Source organism: Odontesthes bonariensis, chromosome 24, assembly GCF_027942865.1.
Source record: "Odontesthes bonariensis isolate fOdoBon6 chromosome 24, fOdoBon6.hap1, whole genome shotgun sequence".
Classification (NCBI taxonomy): Eukaryota; Metazoa; Chordata; class Actinopteri; order Atheriniformes; family Atherinopsidae; genus Odontesthes; species Odontesthes bonariensis.
This window is the reverse complement of record NC_134529.1, coordinates 17,002,292-17,015,377: the sequence shown is the minus strand read 5'-3', so window position 1 is coordinate 17,015,377 and position 13,086 is coordinate 17,002,292. Positions and strand designations below refer to the sequence as shown.

Below are 13,086 nucleotides of genomic sequence, written 5' to 3'. Positions count from 1 at the left end.
CACACTCAGAAGCCTTCATCGCCTCTGCTGGAGTCTGTTTCAGTGTGAATTTTGGCAAAAGTGGTGTAATGATAGCACAAGGAAAAATAAATAAATTTGTTCTGTCAGCCTGTCTTAAATAATGACCTCTTTTCTAACCCTGTCACTGTCTCCTGCTCTCCCTTTCCATCACTGGGTTTCAATAATCTTCACTGGAGGCTGACACAAAGGGTCAACAAAGGGGTCATCATCGTGGCTACATCATTTCATTATAGCACCACACCCAATTAGGATAAAAGACTAAGCAAATAGCTACTTATAATGGTGATGATGGCATGTGTGTTTGCGGGTGCATGCTGTGAGGCATGTTAGCCGAGGCTCTTAAGAGATGCTTTATGCATTAGGAGAAGGGGCGAAAGGACTATACTTACAGTCCAGGTGCTTTTTCTTGGGCGCCATCACTTCATGAGTGGTGGCTTTGCAGACAGAGCGGGCCATATCCGATCCCGTTAGCTGGTACTGCGCAGCGGCGATGCGATCCGTGAGCGTTTGCCCCGACATTTTATCTCCGTTCAGTCAACCACCTCAGGAATCTATAATACCACTGGCCGAAATAAAAAAAAAATGTATATATAGGTATGAATATAACCCGGCTTCCTGTTGGTTCGGTGAGATGGCACCAGTGCTTTCGTATTACCGACTGATAGGCCCGTGACCTTCTGTGTGGGCGGAAAAAGACAAAAAAAAAACAAAAAAAACACACACACACAAATCACCATATAAATATTACTTTAGTATTAAATTGTGAGGTCACGTTGATATCGTGGGCTTTGACATTAGCAGACTTACGCAAGGTTGAGAATCCCCCTCGGCTCGTCCCGTTGTAGGCTTCGACCGTTCAGTTCAGCACCTTGGACAGCTAAAGCCACTCGGTTATGTAACCCTTTGCCGGCAATGAAAGCTATTTCCTTACCCCGCAGCAGTTCTTTAAAAAAAATGGCCAATGAAAAAGGCTGCACGATTGAAAAATCCCAAAATGTGTGTGAATCAAAAAATGCTAATCAGTACTCCATAAATCGGGACATCAGGTTTGACTGGCTTTCCTCCCGCCTCGGTGCATCGGGATAAAAGAGCTTTCAAAATAAGAGGAGAACCCGCAGTGTCTTCTTCGGCTGTCAGACACGAGCGTTTCGCTATCTTTTTATGCGTCCGCCGCCTCAGGTGCTGTAGTCGCCTCCTCGGACGGACAGAAAACGTGCACCCCTCCCAGTGTTACGCAGCGCACGATTCACTGAAGCAGGAAAAGACAGGCGGGGATACCCTCTCCTTGCTTCTGCAGTTTGTTTTTCTTTTTTCTTTTTATCAACCTTATCTATTCGTCCATCTATAATCTGCAGGGCTCGTGGACACAGTTGGACAACACGCGTCGACATATAGCGAGCCTATACAGGGGTGACGACGTGGGGTCACTACGGAAACTGTTGTCACTATGCGACAAAGGGTTAATTTACGAGCGTGACTATGGTTTGTGCGATGCCGCATGTACTATGCATCACAGGTGTGCAAGCACCAGATGATGAAGATGACATATTTCTTCATGCGCCCTCGAAATGACCAGTAGGCTGGATCTACGGTTAAAATTAGCTTTTGTGAGTTTAATTATCGCTACGTTTTTATTGTCCCAAAAACACAGCAACCAGAAAGATTAAAACAGATTTTCTTTAGGCGTTTCTTGATCATGGAGATGAAAAATGCAAGTAGCCATTTACACATTTTGAGAGCATAATACATGTTATTGTAAAAAAAAAAAAAAAAAACACCTATGCCATGTGGTTTTATTATATGCTGCGAATCGATACTCCACGCATCCCTGTAGAATATTAAGCAAAGATTAATCTGTGGGGAAAGAGTGCTCTGACGTGCAGGCTCAGCGTAATGCGTCACATGACGTATACGAAAATGTGGTCCAATCAAATATTAAGAGAAGCCTTTTCCTCAGCTCTTTTCCTCAATCTCATGAAAAACATCATGGCTAGCAGGAAGAATTGTAGGTGTAATTGAATGGAATTATTCCCTTTCTCCCATAAAGTATGGACCTGTGTATTTTCTACTAAAGGAGATAATTAAGCAAGCATGCATCGCACCTCGCTTTCATCATGGACACTACGCAGATACTTCCGGGTCATTTCACTCAGTTAAAAAGATTCCAAAACTAAATAGACTATTGCGACTTGAGCCCCTAAAAAACTGAAGGGTGTCACTGCCCTGTTATTTATTATTTCTCATTTTTAAAAAAATCTTTATTGCAGATTTACATATAGTAAGTCGGTACGAAAAAAGGGAGAAAAAAGACTACAGGAAAAATAAAGTGATGGGATCATAGCTGAAATTGTAGATTGAATAATAAAATATTAAAAACAGAGTATAGGCACATTGTTTTTGCTTTTTTTAAAGAATACTGGATATTTTAAAAAAATATTTTTTGGTTTCATATTTTTTTATAGACCAAGGAAGGTTTGCAGTACTAGTCATTCTGGGCAAGAGTCTCCTCTATTTTCTTCTTCTTTGAAATGCTTTGCTGAAATAACCTGAACAAATGCAGCAAATTATTGAAGCACCTGCGATCATAAATGGAATAAAAGTATGCTAGGCACAAACCGAGTTTGTACAATTCTTACAAGGTTAAAGGTCACCTTTATGGGGATGGCTATATTATGAGCACCTTTATTCTTCAGCGTAGCCCGCAATGATTCATGGGTCAGTGTTATGTCACTTCGACATAAACAAAAAAAAGATCACAGTCCTCTGAAAATGGTCAGGTGCAAGAACTGGACCGAAAATGAGTGGAAAAAACAGTCAATATCCTTAAAAAAAAAAAAACATTGAAAGGCCCACAAAAAGCTGGAGAACTATTGCTCAAGACTAGGCTACTTTAAAAGGTTACAAGAAAGTCTGGTTGCTTGGAGGCAAAATATGAAGTCATGAAAAACCAGCATCATATGGCCATGTACGATTTCAGGCTAAGAATAAGGCACATAAACAGTTTTCTCCACTTAATAGAGAAGCATTCATAAAGTCTTATCTGGAACAGGATCCAGAAGATGGCAGTAACACAGCTTTAATGACACAAGCTGCCGTAAAAACTTCAACGAAGAAGAACGCCGGGCTCAGTGAATCGTATCATTGACAAGAGCCACGCTGTCACAAGGAAAAGCAGGAAGCTATCTCAGCTGGAGCTCCAGGAAACACAAACCAGTAAGTGATTTAGAAAGAGATTCAGCTTTGTCCTTTAACTGTAAGCGCCGTGCTCAGGTTTTGTTGCTGTGAGGTAATGTGACTTCAGCTAACTTGTGGATAGGTCCAAGTCAGAGAGTTGGTGGGTCTGCATTTTTATATCGGGTTTCGCCGTGCCGCCACGGACACGCCCTCCCGCAATTTACGTCACAGCGTTTAAAACGAAGTATGGTCAACTTGTTACTTGTTAACTGACCACACTTGAAGAAGCCTCAGAGAAACAAGTTCAAGAACGAAACATGCTACGACGAGACGGGCAGCGGGAGAAGGGTGTCATTCCCTGTATGTATGGATGAGGAAAACGCGTTTGCCGGGGGGGGCGGAGACGTTGCCTTAAAACAGGGACTATCTGTTAGAGGGATCCAGGTTTATTGTGTCATTTACCGATAAGATTCATGCGTCCCGGAGAAGGGAAAAAAAAATACCAGCAATCACCGGCAGGAATTAAACATCTCCATCAAATTTACGGACGTCAATTATTAGCTGTTTTGTTGCATCTGTCACACGGTTGAAGTGGGCGTGTATGCCACTTTGTTCGTGGCGTCTAAACTCTTCTTTTTCGGAGATTCGGTTTATTGAGCTTATCTCTTTAGTTGGCTCTATACTTTGCCCTCGGGCAGTGCTTGATGTGTTTCGTTACTAATACCTAAATACTTACTCCACGGCTATGTTTTTCAGTGACTGCTAACTTTGAAGAGGTTCTCAAACAGTCAAATCAGCACCCTAAGCCTGCAGGGTTGGTTTTGGAGTATGGCACATCTGGCTTTAGGAGCAATGCCAAACAGCTGGACCACATCATGTTCAGGATGGGCATGCTGGCCACGCTCCGTTCCAAGAAGACCAAAGCTACCATCGGAGTCATGGTGACCGCATCGCACAACCCCGAGGTCGGGCTCTCTGTGTTTTGACTCCTTGATGTTTTCTTCTTTTTATGCACTCATTGTAAATTTGACAGATTCAGAATCTAAATTCTCCTTTGTCTTATAACTCATTTTGCAGACTTGTATACACCCCTTTTACCAATACACCATAATCACAACACTCTGCCTCAGCCTTATCCTTGTGTACGTCTTTATTGCACATGATTTTTAGGAGGACAACGGGGTGAAGCTGGTTGACCCAATGGGAGAGATGGTGACCCCGACATGGGAGGGCTACGCCACCCAGCTGGCCAACGCTGAGGAGGAGGATTTGCTCACAGCTCTGAGGGACATAACAGAGAAGGAGGCCATAAACTTGAGCCAGGAGGCAAACGTGTTCGTGGGAAAAGATACCAGGTATATAAAACTTAAAACAGGCAAGTACAGATTTAGGTGGAGTGTGAACCTTCTTGCTGTGCAGGAATTGATTCCTCACATTCATGTTTTTGTGAATTTGTTATCTGACTGTAGGAGCAGTAGTGCCAGACTCTCACAAGCAGCGTTGGATGGAATTAACGCCCTTGGTGGTCGCAGCAAAGGTGGAATTTATTTAAAGATCTGATCAGTCTTTGCTGTTTTTGCATTTTCTTGTCATGGACCGGCCTTCCAGTGCGCTCTTATGTTTCCTATCAGACTATGGCTTGGTGACCACGCCGCAGCTACACTACATGGTTTGCTGTCAGAACACACAGGGTAAATATGGAGATGCCACAGTGGAAGGATACTACAGCAAACTCAGCCAAGCTTTCACTCAGCTCACTAAGAATGTAAGAAAATAGGGTGTGTCGTGCGTTCTTGTTCCTATGTTTAGTGCTTTCTCTAAATGGGTGTGATTTGTCTCACTACACCCTATGATAAATGTTTACCTCCTTTCTCCTCCCCACCCATTTTTTCTCTCTGAAAGGCGTCCAACTGTACAGACGACCAGAAGCACCTCTGCGTAGATGGTGCTAATGGTATCGGAGCCCTGAAGGTGCGGGAGATGGAGAGTTACCTGAAGAATGACCTGCAGATGTCTGTCTTCAACGACGGCAGCAAAGGGAAGCTGAACTTCCAGTGTGGAGCCGACTTTGTCAAAGTGCAGCAAAAACCTCCAGCAGGTGTGACTTCAATTGAAGATGGAGCCACTTGCTATCATTAAGGCAAATGCTTTCAGTCACAGTATTTAAATTGGAGCTTTTTGCTATAATTTGTTTATGTCGGCTAACGTAACATGTCGGCAAGTCATTTTTCTATTCAATTCATCGTGGTTTGATAGAAGAAAGTTGCACTTCTAAAGTCAGTTGTTCTTAGGATTAAAGGACAAACAACAGCACGCCAACACAATCAAGTATCCTCCACCTTAGACTGTTCCATATATTTGTAAGACTGCCCCCCAGTGGCAGTAAAATGCCACGACATGCGTGTGTTTTTGTTAAGCACGAATCCATGGAGGTTGCAGAACCATGTGCAAACTCTTAAGGTTACAATCACCTTCTATAATCCACTAGACTAACAAGGTGGCGTACTAATATTACAACAGTTTTGACTTTAACGCAGCATAAAATCTGCAGTGGGAAGTCTCCTATTGTCTTTGTGTTCGTATATCCTATACAAAAGCATATGGTGAACTTTGACTATTTGTGTTTAAGTTACCACCTCTGTCGGTTTCCTCTCTGTTCGCTGTATGAAGGCATTGAGATAAATCCCGGAGATCGTTGCTGTTCCTTTGATGGTGACGCTGACCGAATCGTGTACTACTACACCGACTCTCAGGGACTTTTCCACCTGTTGGATGGAGACAAGATCGCTACTCTCATCTGCACTTTTCTGAAAGAGCTGCTCAATCAGGTATACTCTCGCATAACGGGTTAAAAACAAAGAGGCAAACACACTCGCTAAGGCGTTCCTTTCTGCACTCACAGGCTGGTCTTGACTTGAAAATCGCAGTGGTTCAAACCGCCTATGCAAACGGAAGCTCAACACATTATCTGGAGAACACAATGAAGGTGAGAAAACACACAAAGTGCACTCCTTTTTGCTTTTATTTTTGTTTTAAGAGTTTTTTTTCTCACAAATTCGGGTGTCACTTAGGTAATAATAAAGTGCACCAAGACTGGAGTGAAGCATCTTCATCATGCGGCACAGGAGTTTGATATCGGTGTGTACTTCGAGGCAAACGGCCATGGAACTGTAAGTAGACACACGTTCACACACGAACCCTGGCTTTCTGTGTCCACACCGTTGTATTTTTGGTACCATGATTGCGTTTGCGTTGTGGCCAGGTGTTGTTCAGTAAGGCTGCTGAGGAGAAAATTCATCAGCTTGCCAACGACGGCAGCATCAGCGGCGAGAGGAAGAAGGCAGCTCTCTTGCTGCAAAGCACCATCAGCGTCATTAACCAGGTACACGCACACACCCATACTGAACTGACTGTGAGGAACGGTTGTGCAAACACTGGAGCGATTAGTAAAGTCAATATTTCCCTCCTTGTTTCCTTCAAAGACTGTAGGAGATGCCATATCTGACATGCTGCTGATTGAAGCCATATTAGCCATCAAAGGGATGACAGTGCAGCAGTGGGACACCATCTACACCGACCTACCAAACAGGCAGCTCAAAGTCAAGGTACACATACAGTCATGCACTGCAGAGTATGATATTTCAGGCAGTTTGTAATCGATTCATTCAGAGGTCAGGGATGGCTACTAAATGCAATCTAAGTGTCAAGGTTTAGAAGTCAATGGAAGATGTTGATAGAAAATATGCCAACATTATTATTTTATGTTCTCATCCACCCTGGATGCAGAATTAGTAAACCGCTTAATGTGCATAAGTCATCAACGTTTTCATTAAACTATGCGACAACACATTTTTCTATCTAATCCTAAAACTTCCCACAGTACCATATAAGTATGTTGTGCAACAGCTTCCACAGACAGCTGCACTTGAGCTTCATCTGATTTATTTATTTATTTATTTGTTTATTTATTTTTCCCTGGAGGTTGCCGACCGCAGGGTGATAGACACGACAGATGCAGAGAGACGGGCTGTGAGCCCAGCAGGGCTGCAGGATGCCATTGACTGTTTAGTGAAGAAGTACAGACAGGCTCGCTCCTTTGTGAGGCCCTCCGGCACCGAGGACGTGGTGAGAGTTTATTCAGAAGCAGACACGCAGGTGAGAAATATTCCTTTTCTTTCATCCTTTTTGGGAAGATTTTGCCGCTCCTGACTTTCATGCTTATGAACCCGTGGATTGTACTGCGTTGTGAATAATGCTGTGGCTGCCCTGTGTTGCTTTTGCGTTTCAGGAGAGTGCTGATGCTCTGGCACATGAAGTCAGCCTTGCGGTGTATCGCCTCGCAGGAGGAGTGGGGGATGAACCCAAACTTCTGCACTAGAAGCACACCCACAAGCTGCAATTTATCATGATTGCATTTTTTTTGGTTTGCAAGGGAGGGGCCAAATGACTTTATAATATTTAATTGCACTCTTTATCCCGCTATGTGCTTTTTTTTTTATGACTGTGATTATTAGGCACACACTACAGTGGGATACATTTACAGGAAGGGATTGTATTTAAAAAAAAAATTATTATTAAGCTTTTATGTAATATAATGAGCTACTGTATACATGAACAATGTGATTTCAAATATCAATTGTCAACTATTTTTACAAGGTTTACACGAGGGTATCAATCAAGTTTTTTTTTGTTAAATTGTAACCTTTTATTTTTATTTTTTATTGGCACTGCAAGTCATTTCTTTGCTTTTCAATACAATGATATCAATGGTTTAAATGTCAGTTGAAAAGAAGGCTGCTTTGATTTTAAATAAATGATTAAAAGGAGGATAAGCATTTCCTTTTTTTTTTTATCAGAGTGAAGCAACATTGACGGGAACTTTCGCTTTCATGAAAACACCAACTTTGCTTGCTTGCTGTTTTATTTTGTGACTGTCAAAAGTATTTTCTTGTCACACATTGGGGTTAAAGAAGCAGAGAAGCTGGCAGTTAAAAGCAGGTAGGGCCGAATGACGGGACCCATGGCATCTGAGGACAAGTCAGACTTCTTCTCTTTGCTGTTAAAGATCACTGTAGGCCTCTAAGATGCCACTAAAAAGAAATGAAACATCTGAGAGCAGCATAATATCAGAGGGGGGGGTCCGCGCAGTAGACGTTTTAGTCTTGATCCGTCTCCTCAGCTGCTCCAGAAATGGTGATGGTGCATCTCTGTGTGTTGCTCACATAAGTGTCCTCATCTGTCTTAACTGTTCTGGGAAAAAGAAAACAGGGAAAAGAATATGATTGATGGAGATTACTGTGCTGTTTGACCAGTTTGCTTATAACATGCATATGCCAAAGTCATCATCTACCTGATGAGAACTGTTTTCCTCTCAGATATCTCGGATGCTTGCTGCTGGGTGTTTGATGAAAACACCCTCACTCGGCCAGCAGCTGGAGCCTTCTCAGCCAGGTCTCTGCCCGTTTCACCAGGGCCTCCATCAAGCTTTAAAATACCTGCAGGGCTCGAGCTGTTTGAGGGTAAGAGTGAGCAGGCGAGCTCATTGGAGATGAGAGGAAGTCTACCAGTCAGGGACAGGTTTCCAACCATGGTGCTCAGGCGGCTGTCTTCCCCCTCGATCAGTTTCCTAACGGATAGAGTAGAAAGAGGCTAAAACAAACGCATACAATACACAGAACCTTTAAAAACACATGAAGCAAGAGGGATATACAGAAAAATACCACGGTGTAAATTGACCTGGGGATCATCTCTGGGACTGAACTTTTATTACAAAGCCTAGAGTATGTTTAAGCTCTGTTCACCTATAGGTAGTGATTTCAATCTCCAGAGCCATCTTGGCATTAAGTAGGTCCTGATATTCCCGCATCAGCAGCGCAGTCTTCTCCTTGCTCTGCTTCAGGTCTGCCTTAACTGTCTCCATGTGCTCCTGTTACAACAGATCAGGACAGTAGTTAGATTTTAAGGAGGTTCGGTTAATACGATGACCTGAAAATGCCCACGTAGTTGTCAAAAATGAATATAATCACAAAAAAAGTTGGAATGATATGCACATCACTTAATCCGTGTCCAGTTTAAAATGGTACAAAGACAAGATGTTTTGAATTTGATGGCAGCAACATGTTTACCACTGTGCGATATCACCTATTCTTTTAACAAATCAGGAGACTACTTGCTGTGGTTTTAAAAATGAAATGGTTTGCTTGCTTTATTAGAAGGTATTCAGCTGCCCAACTGCTTGGGACCCCATTGTTGTATCTTCTGTTTCATAATAATTAATAATGGACCAAATCTTTTCAGGCAGGTCCCCTTTAGCACTTGGACTCTTTTGACTCTTTTACAATAGCAATATGCTATTGTAATACTTATAGAATGTGGTTTGGTACTGTCCTGCTGAAATAAGCAAGAATTCCTCTGGAAAAGACTTCTGGATGGTAGCATATGTTGCTCCAAAACCTGTACATACAGTATAAATCAGCATTAATGGCACCTTCACAGATCCCTGCCATAATGTTCTGAAAATAAGCCTCATGGTCCCTCTTCTCTCTGGACAGGAGAAATTAGATACAGAAATGTCAAAGGTTGATTCACTTCAGGACGGTTCAGTTCTTCACCAAGGTGGCTGTCTGAATGGATCTTCCAATATTTGGAACAGAGTTTCCACCAGATTTGTATGCTCATGCAATCTTAGAGAAACATTATTCTTTCATTGTAAAATTCTTTGGCCTCAGAGTGGTGAACCCCTCCCTGTCTTTATTTTTTGACAGATTCAGTCTCTCTGGGATGTTTCTTTTTACACCCAGTCATATGACTCACTTGTTGCCGGGATCAAATTCAAAATAAGCAAGTATTTGCAACATTTAAAGCATTACCTTTATACTTTATTCAATTAAACACAGAGTCTAACTGATTTGTAAATTGTTGTAAATGTGAAGCCACATCAGTTAGTTACCTCTAAGTTATCTTCCTCCTTCTTGTATCTCTCCACTGCATCACGAATGTGGGCCTCCAAATACTCATTTCTTGTCTTTTGTGACTCCAAGTCACGTTCCTTGTTAAGGATCTAAACATGCACATGCATGAGCACAAAGCACATACATGTACAAGTGGCAGAAGCAACCATAAAACAAGATGAGGAAATCATACTCACGTCTTTCCTATATCCAGCGAGTTCTTCTCTCATACTACGCACACTTTGAGCGTGTCTGGCGGAGGCATCATTCAGGTCCTGAAACTTCGTTTTGTACCAATCATCCATTTCCTAGACAATAACAATAGTGAGAAGTGGTCATATTACACTGCAATTTACACTCTTACATGCTGTTTTTCTTGGCGATGCATGCAGCACTGTACGTCTCAGAGTTCCTTCAGGTTCGATTTTTCTGCAAAGAAATATGGACGCGAGCAACAAACTGTCAGAAGATACTCGAGCTTCATCGCTGCGCTGTACCTGTAGGTTTTTGGCAGCAATGCTGTCATACTGAGACTGAATCTGTGTGACAGCAGAGGAGAGGTCCGGGAGGCCAAAGGTCAAGTCCGTCTTGGAGGAAGCTGAATAGATCTGCTGCATCAGCTCCTCGATTTCCTTTCATTGGACCACAAACAGCATCACAAATAAAAGATCAACGAGAGGGGGGGGGGTCAGGAATAACCGCTAAAAAGAATGATTATCAACCCATTACACCATTAACGATAAAATAAATGGCATGTCAGCCACAAGCTACTGACTTGTACTAAAGTGTGCACAGGACAGGCAGACATATATGCTGTTACCTCCTTGTGAACTCTCTGCAGGAAGGTCAGTTCAACTTCCAGGTTTTCCAGCTGCTTCTCCAGTTTAATTCTGGCTGACGTTGCTTTGTCCACATCCTGGGACACATAAATTTAGGTGTTTCAATTTCTATTCAAATTTTTTTCTAATTTACAGCGTAACTCAGAGTTGTATAAAGACTTTCCTTTGTGTCTTACCGGACGCAAAGCCTCAATGTCAAGCTCAGTCTGCTTCCTGGCCTCCAGAGCTTCATGATATTTGGCCTTTAGCATGTCCAGCTGGCCTGTCATCGACTCCTTGGCTGCCAAAGATAAATCCTTTAAGGGAAAAATGGCCAAACAGTTGTTTAATGCAGCAGACAATGGGGTGAAAAGGAAAGACTGACAGTAAACCACATCTGGCCTCTAAAGCCGTCGCTTCAAAAAGGCTGTGATCCAAACATGGTAAAGCGGGTCTATTGGACGAAGCCTCTTTCTCACCCTCTGCGTTCTCATTTGCTCAGCTTCATTGTTGAGTTCCTTCAGCTGAGACCCATACAGCTGTCTGAGGCCAGATGTTCTGTCATAGGAGCTTTTCAAGGCCTCAATCTCAGCCTCTAGCAACTTGTTTTTTGATTCCAGTGTACGCACCTACAGGAAGAGAAAGGACATAAAGACTTACTCAGACAGATTACGGCATATTTCGAAGCACCAAACATGAAACAAGAAACAATAGTGTATGTTGTTCGGGTATGTGAAATTATTACACTATGGATGCATATGTTCTCGCCTTTTCAATATACACAGCCAGGCGGTCATTGAGGACAACCATCTCCTGCCTTTCACTGGTGCGAGTCAACTTGAAGGCCTGGTTCTCTGCTGTAGCCAGATCCAGGTCCAGATTCACCCCATGTCCCGTAGACACATCCAAGCACAATGTCCCCATACTCACACTGCTGGAGGAGCAGAAGAGAAGACAACTTTTTTCTAAGTTGGTGATTAGTAGGAACTTTGCGTCAATTGAAGCAGCTATTACTAAATAGACTTAGTTGCCCTTGATGTTTTTACCCCATTTTTTTTTAACTCCTACACTGGTAACCCACCTGGTCAGGCGAGGCTTGGTGGTGATGGCCCTGTGCCCCATCATCTTCCACCCACCACTTCGGTTGACGCTGGCCGACCGGTGGCGGGTCTCCCTTCGGCTGGGAGACGGACTGGACGCCCGGAGGTGGTATACAGAGGTGGCGGCGTCGGTGCCCTCAAAACGACGGCGGTACGAGGACATCCTCTCTGGGCTGTGGCTCATGCTGACGGGTCTGAAACTGATGCAATTTCAAGTGAAGACTGTCAATGGGCTGTTTCTCGCACCCTGTGGCGGTGCGGTCTTTATACCCTTCTCCGCCCTTCCCTTAACACTAGGAATGTTGAACCCTCCCAACCTATGGGCTATGTCCCCACAAACATCCATCAAAGTCACGTCAAATAATTCATACGTAGCCTATAGACTGTTGACAGAATGATACTCTTAGGATGAATTATTCTTCTGACTTACCTGGAATGGGTAATGTGATCAGATTACTTTCTAATTCAAATAGCTGAATAAGAAATACATAGATATTTCTGGAATTATTATAATCCATTAATTCAATTAGAGATATATATAATATGAACGCTTTGCGTAAAATTCAAACACTGAAAATATGCCCGTTGTATTTTCATACTAAATAAATGCACAGAGACGACATTTTGAGTTTTAAAAAAAATGTTTTGCATTTATTTAGAATTTAGGCTACTGGTAAAAAAAATAATTACTTTTGACAAAAAATAAATAAATAATGGAACTGACGCAAACATGTTTTATGTGCATTTAACAATGCATGATATTCTGTTACTGCGGCCATTTGCAATCAAAGGCCACATTAAGGAACTCTCTCTTGTACATCAAGTTGAGCGCTCTATTATTTCCCACCGTTCATTTGCAATGTGAATGTAAACAGAAAAATCTCTAAATTACGTGAAAAGAGTTTATGAAATTGTTAATTGAGTCGCCTTTAACGAAAATGGTAATGTGAGCTGAGAAATTTGTTTTGATGTGCAACATTTGACATTAAGAATTGGTCAAGTCAAATCAGCCTCATAAAGACC

General features: G+C 42.5%; 3 protein-coding genes across 13 annotated transcripts in view; 1 reads left to right on the top strand and 2 right to left on the bottom strand.

Moving 5' to 3' along the window:
* LOC142374995 (clathrin coat assembly protein AP180-like) overlaps positions 1-1,405 on the bottom strand; it is a 32,445-nt gene extending 31,040 nt beyond the window's left edge. For 2 of the 11 annotated variants that reach the window (XM_075458897.1, XM_075458896.1), the window contains exons 1-2: positions 829-1,405; positions 411-698 (exon numbers count right to left, since the gene is read on the bottom strand). In XM_075458897.1, coding sequence (XP_075315012.1) covers positions 411-540 — 130 coding nt within the window. In that variant the 5' untranslated portion in view covers positions 541-698; positions 829-1,405. The remainder of the gene's footprint in view (positions 1-410; positions 699-828) is intronic. The other 9 variants (XM_075458892.1, XM_075458899.1, XM_075458903.1 and 6 more) reach the window with 7 other exon arrangements.
* Positions 1,406-3,130: 1,725 nt separating this feature from the next.
* Positions 3,131-8,016, top strand: pgm3 (phosphoglucomutase 3). The gene is made up of 13 exons (XM_075458656.1): positions 3,131-3,234; positions 3,952-4,160; positions 4,366-4,550; positions 4,665-4,732; positions 4,827-4,960; positions 5,098-5,293; positions 5,866-6,023; positions 6,098-6,181; positions 6,267-6,365; positions 6,458-6,577; positions 6,678-6,800; positions 7,177-7,350; positions 7,484-8,016. Coding segments are annotated over exons 1-13 (1,641 nt in total). The 5' UTR covers positions 3,131-3,233; the 3' UTR covers positions 7,574-8,016.
* Positions 8,017-8,351: 335 nt separating this feature from the next.
* Positions 8,352-12,247, bottom strand: ngs (notochord granular surface). Its single transcript, XM_075459562.1, has 11 exons — positions 12,045-12,247; positions 11,732-11,897; positions 11,443-11,592; positions 11,161-11,280; positions 10,966-11,061; positions 10,643-10,777; positions 10,343-10,453; positions 10,145-10,255; positions 8,997-9,121; positions 8,546-8,821; positions 8,352-8,445 (listed from the first exon to the last, which is right to left on the bottom strand). The coding sequence occupies exons 1-11, from the start codon at positions 12,245-12,247 to the stop codon at positions 8,352-8,354; spliced, it is 1,587 nt and encodes a 528-aa protein (XP_075315677.1).
* Between the last annotated feature and the right edge of the window lie 839 nt (positions 12,248-13,086).